Below are 14741 nucleotides of genomic sequence, written 5' to 3' on the forward strand. Positions count from 1 at the left end.
AGGTCTGAATGGGTAAGTTGCTATGCAGAGCACAAAGTTTTTTAATGCAATCTTCTATAAGAAGTAATTAAAATTTAAAAGCCAAACAGTCTAACAACAAATGTGATTTCTTTTGAGATAAACTTCATCTATCAGTTTCTTCCTCTGTTTATCAATCATCTCAAACATCAGAATCACTACACTGGTAATCTTTATGGTGACATGTGATACTATCTTTTGAAACTAGTCTGACTTTCTATAACAACTATTTTAGGAGTGGCATTTCTAAAAATAATTTTATCCAATGTATGCATCAGTCATATTTGAGGACAGACACAAGAATTCTAATAAAATTGGTAAAGTTTTAGAGCACTACACAGGTATTAAAACATGATCTGTACCCATAGGGGAGAAAACAGAAAAATCAAACTTCTATAAATGAAGGAGATTTTGGATACTTATAGTTGGCATAAAAAAAGAAAACCAAATTTTACACTTTCATCAGACATTTTTACAAAGAAAATGCCTCAATTATCATGTCTTCAATGTCATTATTCTCATACATATATATATATAAATTAACTGAAGTGATGCAGAAAGCCACAAATGAGAAAAGGACACTAAGGTTTTAATAAGGGAACAAAAGTTCTTTTCACCAGTATAGATTCACATTACAGTACACCAATATTGACAGCATTCTCTTGTCTATTTTTGGTACAGAAGATGGTCTCTCTCTACATAACCTTGTAAGGCTTCGGTAACTAAAACATAAAATAAAACAAACAAAACTCCCTCCCCCCACCCCCCCCCCCCAAAAAAAAACCCAAAAAATAAAACAAACCAACAAACAAAAAAAACAGCCTATTAGTTTACAGTTTATTTTAAAAATTCTGAAAGACACTGCAAATTCTAAACTTTTAGTAGTGCTACCCATACACAACCATGTGGTCAAGAACCCAGTAAAAGAGCCAGCCCCCTTCAAGGAAGCGGTGCAACAGTAGAATTGTGCAATATGGATGTTTCTTACTACAAGGAAAAATTATACATGGCACATTCTCATTCATATTTTGTAATGTAAAAAGTTACAAACATACCTAATCAAATAAATAATAAAAAAATTTGAATGTATTTATTAAGTATACTAAAACAACTACATAGAATAATGGCAACTTTCACTCACAGATTATTTACATGGTAATACCCAGTGTGGGTACACTGCTACAAAACTCAAAACAGAAGAAGTAAACTTGAAATGTTTTCCATAGTAAAGATCTAGCAGCACGACTATCTAATGCTGTTTTATCCCGAATGCTTCTGAAATGTTCTTTTTTTAGTCTGTGTCTTCATCCAGTTCATAATAGTCTTTATCATAAATATCTTTTACTAAAAGAACCCGTACAAGCATATTTTCCAAGGTGTTTCGGTCCAGTGAAGTCGATGTGTACCAGACAGGGCTATCTGTAGAACTAGAGCATTCTGGTTGCAAATAAAAAACATCCATTCTCTGATTAAGATTCTGTGGACTTTGGGAGAAAGGAGAAAGTCAATTTTACAGTGTATGTACAAAATTCCCCACAACTTTCTGTTCTTCTTTCGGGAATATTTCCATGACCACTAACCACATTATGTGGTCTGAACATATGCACCTCATTACCTACGTTAAATACACTATCCTTCAGATATTTTGAAAGTTAATTTCTGTGACAAAAGATTATTTTCCATCATAATTTAAATCATGTTCTTCACTGAATCCAAGGCACCATTAATTGAAATATTATTTTAATATTTCCACCAAACAAGTAAAACACTGCCAATTATAATTTTTAAATGCATCAATTGTAACATGCAGCCGAGTTTCAGAGATGGTAAAATGTGAAAAATGTTTCTTAGAATTGAAATATGGTAGCACATAAAATAAAAATACCAGCATTATACAATAGAGCTTAATTTTGAAAATACCAACAAGATAACACTCAAATAGGAATTTCTGATTAACAAATAGTTACTACCACTGGAAGATCGTGATTCTGTTGCAGCCAAATAGGGCCACCCCCAAACCATCACCAGAAGTATTACCATCATGCTATGGGTAACATTACTATTTCTATGGGTTCTTGAGAGCTAACCTGGGGACCAAACAATTTATAATAATAAAAACGTAATATGCTAATTAGACCTGATAAGCCAAACGACCTTCCAGACGTCATTCCAGACGTCCTTCCAGACAGACGAAGCCGTGGCAGCAGGGGCTGAGGCAGAGACAGTTAGGGGCGATCAGGCAGGCAGGCAGAGACAGTTAGGGGCGATCAGGCAGGCAGGCAGAGGCAGTTAGGGGTGATCACGCAGGCAGGCGAGTGCTTAGGGGCGATCAGGCAGGCAGGCGAGTGGTTAGGGGCAATCAGGCAGGCAGGGGGACATCCCCCGAGGGATCCCGGATTGTGAGAGGGTGCGAGCCGAGCTGAGGGACCTACCACCCCATCCCCATGCACGAATTTTGTGCACCGGGCCTCTAGTAATTTATAAAACTGATTATACAAGAAAATATATTCATGCTAACCTTTTGAAAAACAGAATGCATATTTAATGGACAAGTATAAAATAATTTATGGTCTCTAAACATATCATTGGTTTAAAATATTTTTAAATGTCTGTTGGTATCAGATTAGGGGGAAAATAGTGGTATAGCTGAAAAGCATAGTGCTTTCAGAACACTTTTATCTTTCAGACCTTCTTAAAGGGCAATTTTCTCTTAAATGTATATATTTCATTTTCCTCTCCCCCTATTTATTCTACCTTTGAACTTACCTTTTGTCCATAGCATGGCAAACTATAGCCCATCACTTTTTGTGTAAAGTTTTATTGTAACACACTCATGACTGTTACTTATATACTAGAGACCTGGTGCACAGATTCGTGCACCAGTGGGGTCCCTTGGCCTGGCCTGCGGGATCGAGCCAAAACCAGCTCTCCAACATCCCTGAAGGGTCCCAGATTACAAGAGGGTGGTTCTGGGGTGAATTGGGCTCCCTCCTCTCTGGTTTCACCCGAGAACCACAGCTGCCAAGTCACCTCAGCTCAGCAGCCCCTGTGTTGAGCGTCTGCCCCCTGGTGGTCAGTGCACATCATAGCTACCAATCAGATGGTCACTTAGGCTTTTATATATGTATATAGATAGTATATGGCTGCTTTCTAGCTATAAAAGCAGAATTGACAAGCTGCAATAATTCTGTAGCCCAAAAAATGCCTAAAATATTTACCTGATCCTTTGCAAAAAAGATTTGTGCCCCCTACTTTACAGTCATTAGAAGTGCTATAATTTAAAAGTTTACAGGATTATGAAAAGACAGTAAGTAGTAATTTCATTAGTAGAGAACTATTTTTTAACATATGCTTGAATCCTAAAGTATGAAATATAAACTGGTATTTTATAATATTGGGATTAAAAATGTTATAATTAAATGGACTTAGATATAAGTGAGAAATCTAAAGAAGGATCAGTGGGAAGTGTCACTTCTTGTTAATTTTAAATTCAAGGCAGCTAACAAATGATTTTAAAAATTAAATATCATTAACACTTACCTTTTAGACAAGTAGCATTCAAACATTTTCACAGGACATCTAGAAGGATTGGCTGTATTTTCAATTTGTTCAAATACTGGCTCATCATCTTCATGTTTTCTTTTTCCAGTAGTAATTTTATCTTAAAAAATGAAAATTATATGAACTTCCTAAGCCCAATCTTGAAGAAAGATAGTACTACCTACTCTATTCAGTCCTAGTATCTGTTTTACCAAAGAATGGGACTAGGTATCCTTCAGAGACCTAAGTGTGGCTTCTGGTAATTCACAATTTTTCAAACAAAATGAACTGAGATGTTTTAAGGAGACATAGTCTGTCTTATTTTTATGAAAATGACAGTCCTAGGGTTCTTAACAAGTGGCCTAAGTAGTCTTTAGTAAGGCAAAGTTTGGCTATCTCTGTCACAGACAATCCCAAATAAAAATCTGTTATATACCTTCATTATCTGTTCCACATAAGGAAGACACTTGATATCGAAGACATGCTTTGTTTTCCATTGTTAAAGGATTTTTTTTCCAATGCCTAAACACAGTGCCAAAGGAAAGTCTTAAGTGTTGTTCCACTGTTTTCAGGCCAAAATACTTAGTGTTAAAGTAGAACAGGGTATTCAGAAGAGCTACTGGAGAATGTGAGCCTAGTTGTTTTATCCTCCAGAGATAATCTTCTTCAACTCGAGAAAATATTGACCCTTAAATAGAGAAAAATATTTTTTAAAAGTTATAATAAAGAAAATAGTTTTCATTTACCAGCTAGACAGAGTTCATTTAAGAACAAACCTATTGCCATCTTCCATTCACACCAGGTCAACTGGAATGAATTTCAGAATTTTCTATGCAGCTCATTAGCAATACGGAGGCTAGGGAACACAAGAGACTGGAACTAGCACCTCTGCTGTAAGGGTCTGGATGTTTACTTCTATTCCATAGGATAAGTAGACAATGGTCAGAAAGGAATTTAAATCTGTAGAATTCCTGAGAAACATAGGTGATTCCATTCATAAACATTTTTACTTCACACATCTAAAACAGAGGTTTATTTACATCATACTCTCCACTTGGGCTTAAGAAGTAAATATCCAGTTTCTTACTCCAGAGAAAGAAGGCCACATTTATTACAAAGCTCTTCATAAACACTAGTTATCAACCACATTCATTTCTAATTCCTCAAAAGATGAACCATTGAGTTCACAAATAAATACTCTGAAAAATATGCTAATTTAAATTATTTCCTTATTATATTTAACTAGAGGCCCAGCACGTGAAATTGCGCATGGTAGCCAGCCGCTGATTGCAGCCCCACCCACCACTGTACACCACGTTCACCACCCCACCCGCCTGCCGCCCGCCTTGCTGCAATCGGAGCCTGTGGGCCGCGGTGAAGGGACCAAGAGGTGCTCAATGCACCTCTTGGTGACCGGTTGTTTGGTCGTCCTGGACACTGGCCTTTTATATATATATATATGTGTGTGTGTGTGTGTGTATACATATATATGTATATATATATGTATATATATTTATGAACATTCTGTAAAATTAAAAATCCCAGTAGCAAATTAGCAACAGTTTTATTTCAAAAGAGCATTACCATCTGGAAGTATGCTTGGTTGCCAACTTCGGAGGATTTTATTCAATTCTTGCTCAAATGTCTGGTATCCTGGATCGATAAATATGTTGTCTTTTCGATTACTACCACACAAGTACTAAAAAAAAAAAAAAAAAATCTTGAAGGAAAACCAGCTAATTATAAATAGTGACTATATTATTTGTATTCTATATTATTTAAGAAAAAATAAACAAATGTTATAAGAGAAACAAGCACACTAATAAAACCTGAGAGGTTACTGACTTTTACTACATATCTAGAAATCATAAAGAATCATAAGTTGCCAATTACTGTTGTTATTAAAAAACTCAAAGTTGAAATACACACCCAAGAATCCAGAGTGTAAGAACTGGATGAGAATCTATGGTCTGTCAGATAAAATACAGAATTTCTGGCTCCAGTATTCATTACATAGCACATAGAGAAAACAAAATTACATTTGAAAGTAAGAGTAATTAAATTATCAATGACTAAAGAAAAATTCTGAATGGTGAGGTCGGGATGAAAGGTTACTCTGCAGCAATGTGAGGGTCTCCTCCCGCACTGACTCTGTTAGGCTAAGCAATGCTTTTTCCTGACTGCCTCTCTATACTTCACTCTCCTGAGTCAGAACAAATTCATGAATCTTATAATTTACCATGACAAACCTTAACAGTGAAGGTTGTTCAGGGATGATTTAAATGAAGTTAAGATCATCTCCAATGGGATTTTAAAATGATATAATATCAAAGTAAAATGTATGACAAAAATAGCACAAACAACGGGAGACAGGAATTAGTACTACACTGTTGTAAGGTTCTTACATCAAACAGTAAGGGGTACTATAATATTTGAAAGTAAATAATGATTAACTGTAGGTGAGTATTTTAAATATTAGGACACCACTAAAAACAAATTTAAGTATGAAAGGAGACTGTGTGGATGTGTGTGAGTGAGTGAGGGACAGTTAAATCCGGCAGGAGCAGCAGGGGATAGCAGACCAGGCTCTCTTGAACAGGGAGAGAATACCACTGCTGCAGGCACTCACCGGCCTGTGGGACTCAGGCCCGGAGCCCACGCCATCTTGAAGGGGAGAGTGGCCTTTTCTAGGAACTCATCAGCACTACCACCCAGACAGGCCTTGAACACTGCCCACGACCCAGCAGCCACTCCAGCCAAAATCCTGCTGCCCCACCTGCAGACCCGCGGACCCTGGGACCTCCACCTCCAAAGGTGCACCACCCCTGCAGCAGTAAGTGCAACTTCCCCCTTCCCCAGCAGAACTCCATACACCACATTCGCGTGTTTCCACTGTGCAGGCATCCAGGACATACCACACCATAGGCAGCGCCTGGGAGCCACTGGGAGCCCCTGCTGGGTGTGATTTTGTACAGACAAGGGCGCGCTGCCCCGCAGTAGAAATTCTGAATTCCCTCTTCCTAAATAACTGCCCATAGACACCCCAGCTGCACAACTTCAGCACCAGGGCCCCTCAGAGTGTGTCAGAGCTCTGCGCCGACAAACGCACCACCACAGTCACGCATTTCCAAAGGGCAGGCACCCTGAGCCCATCTATCCACAGGGCGCTTGTGGGAGCTGCTGTGAGCCCCACTGGGTGGGATCTTGGACAAACAGGGAGGCACTCCCCCCAGCAGTAGAAATTCTGAATTCACTCATCCTGGATACCTGCCCACAGAGGACTCAATTCCGCGGTTTTAGTGCCAGGACCCTTCAGAGTGCCAGGGCCCTTCAGAGTGCTTAGTGCACCTCGCTGGCAAACGCACCGCGGGTGCCCCTGTAAGCCGCCACTGGGAGTGCGCACCTATCCACCATAGGTGCAGCAGCAAAAACTGCGTCTTCCCACCCCACAGCTGCAGAACTCTGGACACTACAGTTGCACGCTTTTCCAGCATGCAGGCCTCCTAAGCCCACCACTCCACAGGCAGCCCTTGGGCGCCTCTGTGAGCCCGCGCTGGGCATGCACTTATACAAACAGCGGCGCATTGCTGGGCTGTAGAAACACTGAATTCCCTCTTCTGGTATACCTTCCCACAGACACCGCAATCCCATGGCTTCAGCGCCAGGGCCCTTCAGAGTGCGTCAGTACACCCTGCTGGCAAATGCACCATGGGTGCCCTTGTGAGCCGCCACTGGGGACACTTGTATCCAACCACAGAGGCAGCAGCAAAAGCTGAGTCTGCCCATCCTAAAACTACAGAACTCTGAAAACCACAGTCACGCCTTTCCAGAGCGTAGGCTCCATGAGCCCCACCACCCCAACAGAAGGTTCATGGGTACCACTATGAGTTCCCTATGGACATGCACAATTTCAACCAAGGGCGCAAGACAACAAAAATTGGGACACCCCCCTCCACGGCTGCTGACTTCTAGACACCACAATTGCACCTTTCCAGCTCGCAGGCCTACATCAAGAGAACCCAAAAAGCTCAAGTAGGGAGCTACGCTAGATTACCAAGCCCAGGAGACTGAGAGATCACACACCAGTAGCACCATCCCCAAAAGAACCTGGGTAGCAAAGCAATCGGATCTACAATTAAAACGTTACAGAAAAACATGGGAAGACAAAAAATCAATCCCCAAAGGAAAGAAAAAGAGGAATCACCAGAAAGGGAGTTAAATGAAATTGAGGCTAACAACATATCAGAGAAAGAATTCAGATTAATGGTTATAAGAATGCTCAAATGGCTGGATGACAAATACATACATCTCAATGAGAATTAAGGAGCTAAATGAGAATGTCACCAACATGAAAAGGAACCAAGAGGAGATGAAGAACGACATAGCTGCAATAAAGAACACAATGGAAGGCTTAAACAGTAGACTAGAAGAGGCTGAGGACTGCATCAGTGAATTAGAAGACAATGTAGGAAAAAACACACAAACACATCAGGAACTGGAAAGAAGATTTAAAAAGCAAGAGAAGAGCATAAGGGAGCTTTGGGACAACACAAAATGAAACAACACTTGCATAACAGGGGTACCAGAAGGAGAGGAAGAGAAGCAATGAATAGAAAACCTGTTTGAAGAAATAATGACAGAAAACTTCCCTGATATTGGCAAGAAAAAAACTATGCAAGTCCAAGGAGCACAGAGTCCCAAACAAGATGAACCCCAAAAGATTAACACCAAGACACATCATAATTAAATTGACAAACACCAACGACAAAGTAAAAATCTTAAAGGCTGCCAGAGAGACAGAAAGTTACCTACAAGGGATCTCCTATTAGAATATCAACTGATTTCTCAACAGAAACACACCAGGCCAGAAAGGAATGGAATGAAATATACACAGTGACCCAAAGCAAGGGACTGAATCTAAGAATACTACACCCAGCAAGGCTATCATTCAAAACTGAAGGTGTTATCAGGAGCTTCACAGACAAAAAAGGGCTAAGATAGTTTATTATTACGAAGCCAGGAATGCAAGAAATGCTAAAGGGACTGCTGTAAAAATAAGAAACAGTAAGGCAAGAAGAAATACAAACATTAAGAATAAAAATGACAACTAACAAGTACTTATCAATAATAACATTAAACGTAAATGGATTAAATGCACCAAACAAAAGACATAGGGTAGCTGAATGGATAAGAAAACATGACCCATATATTTACTGTCTGCAAGAGACCCACCTGAGAACAAAGGATTCACACAGACTGAAAGTGAAGGGAAGGTAAAACATTTTTCAGGTAAATGGAAATGCAAAAAAAAGCTGGGGTTTCGATACTTATATCTGACAAAATAGACCTCAAAGTAAAGGCCATAACAAGAGATAAGGAAGGCCACTACATAATACTAAAGGGAGCAATTCAACAAGAAGATATAACTCTGGTAAACATTTATGCACCCAATACAGGAGCACGCAAATACATAAAACAACTTCTGGAAGATATCAAGGGAGAGATCGATAGCAAGACAGTCATAGTAGGAGACTTCAATACCCCACTAACACCACTGGATAAATCCTCTAAACGAAAAATCATCAAAGAAACAGCAATCCTAAATGACTCACTAGATCAGATGGACTTAATTGACATCTTCAGAACATTTGACCCCAAAGCTACAGAATATACATTCTTCTCCAGTGCACACGGAACATTTTCAAAGGTAGACCACATATTAAGACACAGGCAAAGTCTCTTCAAATTCAAGAAGACTGAAATCATATCAAGCATCTTCTCAGACCATAATGGCATAAAATTAGAAATCAACTACAATAAAAACAATGGGGAAAAAAATCCAACACTTGGAGGCTAAATAGCATGCTATTAAACAATGACTGGGTTACCAACGAGATCAAAGTAGAAATTAAAGTCATCCTGGAAACAAATGACAATGAAAACACAACAATCCAAAATCTATGGGACACAATGAAAACAGTCCTGAGAGCAAAGTTCATAGCTCTACAGGCCTACCTCAAAAAAACAAGAAAAAATGTTAATAAATGATCTAACCTTGAAATTTAAAGAACTAGAAAGCGAGCAACAAGAAAAGCCCACAGTAACCAGAAGAAGATAATGAAAATCAGAGCAGAAATAAATGACATAGAGACCAAAAAAACAATACATAACATCAATGAAACCAAGAGCTGGTTCTTTGAAAGGATAAACAAGATTGATGAACCTCTAGCCAGGCTCACCAAGAAACAAAGAGAGCGGGCCCAAATAAACAAAATCAGAAATGAAAGAGGTGATGTAACAAGTGACCCCACAGATATACAAAGGATAGTAAAAAAATACTATGAATAACTCTACTCCAACAAACTGGACAACCTCGACGAAATGGACACATTCCTAAAAAAATACAAGCTTCCAAAACTCAATCAGGAAGATTCAAGAAGCCTGAATAGGCCAATAACTACTGATGAAATTGAAACAATAATCAAAAAGCTTCCAGCAAACAAAAGCCTGGACCAGATGGCTTCACAGGGAAATTTTACCAAACATTCAAAGAAGAACTAAAACCAATCCTTCTCAGACTATTCCAAAAAATTCAAGAGGAAGGCACATTTCCAAACTCTTTCTATGAAGCCAGCATTACCCTATTCCTAAAACCAGATAAAGACACCACAAAAAGGAGATATACCGGCCAATATCCCTGCTGAACATAGATGCTAAAATCCTCAACAGAATTCTAGCAAATTGGATCCAGCATTACATTAGAAAGATCATACACCATGACCAAGTGGGATTTATTCCAGGGATGCAAGGCTGGTACAATATCCTTAAATCAATAAACGTGATACAACACATAAATTGAGACAAAAATCTCATCATCATATCAGTTGATTCAGAAAAGGCATTTGACAAAGTCCAACAACCTTTTCTGATAAAAACGCTCAGCAAAGTGGGAATAGAGGGATCATACCTCAACATAATAAAAGTCTTATGACAAACCTACAGCCAACATCATACTCAATGGGCAAAAACTAAAACCATTTTCCATAAGAACAGGAACAAGACAGGGATGCACACTTTCACCCCTCCTGTTCAACATAGTACTGGAAGTGCTAGCCAAAGCAATCAGACAAGAAGAAGAAATAAAAGGCATCCAAATTGGAAAAAAAGAAGTAAAATGGTCATTATTCGCAGATGACATCATACTGTACATAGAAAACCCTAAAGACTCCATCAAAAAATTATTAGACTTAATAAATGAATTTGGCAATATAGCAGGATACAAAATTAACGCCAAGAAATCTATGGCAGTTCTATACACCAACAATGAACTTACAAAAAGAGAGACTAAGAAAACAATCCTATTTACCATCCCACCAAAAAAATTAAGATACCTAGGAATAAACCTAACTAAGGAGGTAAAAGACCTATTCGCAGAAAACTACACAACACTGAAAAAAGAGATAGAGGAAGACATAAACAGATGGAAGAACATACCATGTTCATGAATTGGTAGAATCAACATCATTAAAATGTCCATACTACCCAAAGATATCTATAGATTCAATGCACTCCGCATTAAAATACCAACAGCATATTTCACAGACCTAGGACGAACTCTCCAAAAATTCATCTGGAAACAAAAAAGACCTCAAATAGCTGCAACAATCCTGAGAAAGAATAACAATGTAGGTTGGATCTCAATACCAGATATCAAGCTGTATTACAAAGCCACTGTTCTCAAAACTGCCTGGTACTGGCATAAGCATAGACATATAGATCAATGGAATAGAATAGGGAACTCAGAAATCGACCCAAACCACTATGCTCAATTAATATTTGACAAAGGAGGCAAGAGCATACAATGGAGTCAAGACAGTCTCTTCAATAAATGGTGTTGGGAAAATTGGACAGATACATGCAAAAAAATGAAACTAGACCACCAACTTACACCATACACAAAAATAAACTCAAAATGGATAAAGGACTTAAATATAAGACGGGAAACCATAAAAATATTAGAGGGATCTACAGGCAGCAAAATCTCAGACATATGCCAAAGCTGTATCTTCACCAATACAGCTCTTAGGGCAATAGAAACTAAAGAGAAAATAAACAAATGGGACCACATCAAAATAAAAAGCTTCTGCACAGCAAAAGAAACCATCAACAAAACAACAAGAAAGCCCACTGCATGGGAGAACGTATTTGCCAGTGTTATCACTGATAAGGGTTTAATCTCCAACATTTACAGGGAACTCATACAACTTAACAAAAGGAAGATAAACAACCCAATAAAAAAATGGGCAATGGACCTAAATAGATACTTTTCAAAAGAGGACATAAGGAAGGCCAAGAGACATATGAAAACATGCTCTAAGTCACTAATCATCCAAGAGATGCAAATCAAAACAACAATGCAGTACCATCTCACACCTGTCAGAATGGCTATCATTAACAAATCAACAAATGACAAGTGCTGGCGAGGATGAGGAGAAAAAGGAACCCTCGTGCACTGCTGGTGGGAATGCAGACTGGTGCAGCCACTGTGGAGAACAGTATGGAGTTTCCTCAAAAAACTAAAAATGGAACTCCCATTTGAACCAGTGATTCCACTTCTAGGAATATATCCCAAGAAACTAGAAACACCAATCAGAAAGGATATATGCACCCCTATGTTCAAAGCAGCACAATTTACAATAGCTAAGATTTGGAAACAGCCTAAGTGCCCATCAGCAGATGAGTGGATTAGAAAACTATGGCACATCTACACAATGGAATACTACAATGCTTTAAAAAAGAAGGAATTCTTACCATTTGCAGCAGCATGGATGGAACTGGAGAACATTATGCGAAGTGAAATAAGCCAGTCAGTGAAAGAAAAATACCACATGATCTCACTCATTTATGGGTAATAAAGAACATTATAACCTGATGAACAAAAAGATAGATACAGAAGCAGAGAAGCATCGAACAGACTGTCAAATTACAGCAGGAAGGCTGGGGGAGGGAGGGGAGGTAAGAGATCAACCAAAGGACTTGTATGCATGCATATAAGCATAACCAATGGACGCAAGACACTGGGGGGGGGGGTGGTGAGGGCATGCATGGGAGTGGGGTGGGGGGGCAATGGGAGGATATGCACACATATAATTCTTTAATCAATAAAAAAAATTGGGGGAAAAAACAAATTTAAGAGGCATAAATAATAAACCAATAGTAGAGACAAGATGGAATCACAAAAAAATAACGCAAAAAAAGCAGAAAAACACATAAAATAAAGAATAGACATAACAAATACAAAACAACCAGCAGGATGATAGATTTTAATCCAATGATATCAGTAATTACAATAAAACCTTAATATAACAGACCAATCCAGGCAAGGAGATGTCTGTTAAAGTAGGTTTTCCAAAGCGTATGTTAACAAAGTGACAAGTTCATTTGTTTTTACTTACGTAGATACATTTATGTGATTAAAATCAAGTATGTATGAAAAGTTTAATTTCACAGAAAATTTTTCTATATGTATTACTGTAATTTTAAATGTACACTGAACAGGTCTAGTTAATTTGTGTACCTGGCTGGGGCATGGTTTAGTGCATTCAGAACATCTGCTGGCTCTCCTTAAAATTGCTGCAGAGCCCTAGCCTTTTTGGCTCAGTGGACAGAGCATCAGCGTGTGGACTGAAGGGTCCTGGGTTCAATTCCAGTCAAGGGCACATACCTCGATTACAGGCTCTAGGGCAAGTGCAAGAGGCAACCAATCAATGTTTCTCTCACATCGATATTTCTGCCTTTCCCTCTCTTTTCCACTCTCTCTAAAAATCAATGGAAAAATATCCTCAGGTGAGGATTTTAAAAAATGATGTTGAAAAACAAACATATAAATAATAAATAAAATAAAATAAATAAAAACTGCTGCAGAAAGTCATACCACTGGACAATAGAACCAATTACTGCATGCAATGTGGTGTGATCACACGCTAATCATTCATCAAACACTGTTTATGATTTAACTATAACTGTAGACATATATTTATTTATCAGTGAAATTACTAGTGTTTTTTCCAACATAGAGCCTATTTGCTAAAATTTGTTAAAATTAACAGTGAATTAATAACAACAAAAATAACCTGTTAATTATAAGCAAATATGGGTTAAAAGTTTTAAAATTAACAGGGTGTTAATTTTCACTTATGAGATATGGACAGAAATTTTGTTCATTAAATCCAAAGTCTGTTAAATCAAGTCTGCAAAATTGAGAATTTACTGTACATCGAACATGTTTAAATAAACAAGGCATGCGGCCCGCCAGCCGAGAGTTTGACATGCTTGCTGTACAATAAATGTAAAAGGTCTAAGCTAGGATCAGCAAACTAGTGTTCTTGAGCCAAATCTGGCCCACTGTCTATTTCTGTAAATCAAGTTTCCTTGAAACACAGAAACACTCATCATTTGCATATTGTCCAAGAATGCTTTCATACTTCAATGACAGAGCTGAATGGTTGCATAGCAGACTATGGCCTGCAAAGCCTAAAACATTTACTCTCTTGTCCTTTAAATTTTTAAGGGTGTTTTCTATATATATATATATATAGTTTCTATTGTTTTCAGAAAGATAGGAACATCAATGAGAGAGAATCATTGAGTGGCTGTCTCCTACAGGACCCCTACTGGGGATTGAGCCCAATACCAGGGGAATTGAACCACACAGGCCAGGCCTCTGGTCCTTTATTTTTAAAGTTTGTTGGTCTAAAAATACCAAGACAAATACTGTCAAATTTTATTAAAGAAAAAAAAGTAAGGCCCAACAATATGCTGTCTACAAAACATCTACTTTAAATATGGAGACACAGATAAGTAAAAAGTAAGTGAATGAAAAAATATATGCCATGTATATATAGTAAACAAAAATAAGACTAGTCCCAGCCCGGTGACTTAGTTGGTTGGGGCATTGTCCCATACACCAAAAAGGTTGTGGGCTCGATTCCTAGTCAGGGCATGTACAGGAGATAACTAATCGATGTTTCTCTCTCTATCTCCCCCTTCCTCTCTCTCTCAAATCAATAATATATCCTCAGGTGAGGATTAAAAATAAGAAGACTGAAGTACTATCATCTGAGTTGGCCAGTTGTTACTCCTACCTGTCAGAAGGAAAGTTAGCCAGCATAATTTCAAAATGG

General features: G+C 38.3%; 1 protein-coding gene across 6 annotated transcripts in view; it reads right to left on the reverse strand.

Annotated features, from left to right (window-relative positions):
* Positions 1 to 826: 826 nt before the first annotated feature.
* The window catches only part of ZMYM2 (zinc finger MYM-type containing 2), a 179806-nt gene continuing 165891 nt past the window's right edge, over positions 827 to 14741 (reverse strand). For all 6 annotated transcript variants that reach the window (XM_079775649.1, XM_079775647.1, XM_079775648.1 and 3 more), the window contains 4 exons: positions 5143 to 5257; positions 3995 to 4246; positions 3559 to 3679; positions 827 to 1502 (listed from right to left, as the gene is read on the reverse strand). In XM_079775649.1, the coding sequence (XP_079631775.1) occupies positions 1310 to 1502; positions 3559 to 3679; positions 3995 to 4246; positions 5143 to 5257 (681 nt within the window). In that variant the 3' untranslated portion in view covers positions 827 to 1309. The remainder of the gene's footprint in view (positions 1503 to 3558; positions 3680 to 3994; positions 4247 to 5142; positions 5258 to 14741) is intronic.

This window comes from Cnephaeus nilssonii (assembly GCF_951640355.1).
Source record: "Cnephaeus nilssonii genome assembly, chromosome: 6".
NCBI lineage: Eukaryota > Metazoa > Chordata > Mammalia > Chiroptera > Vespertilionidae > Cnephaeus > Cnephaeus nilssonii.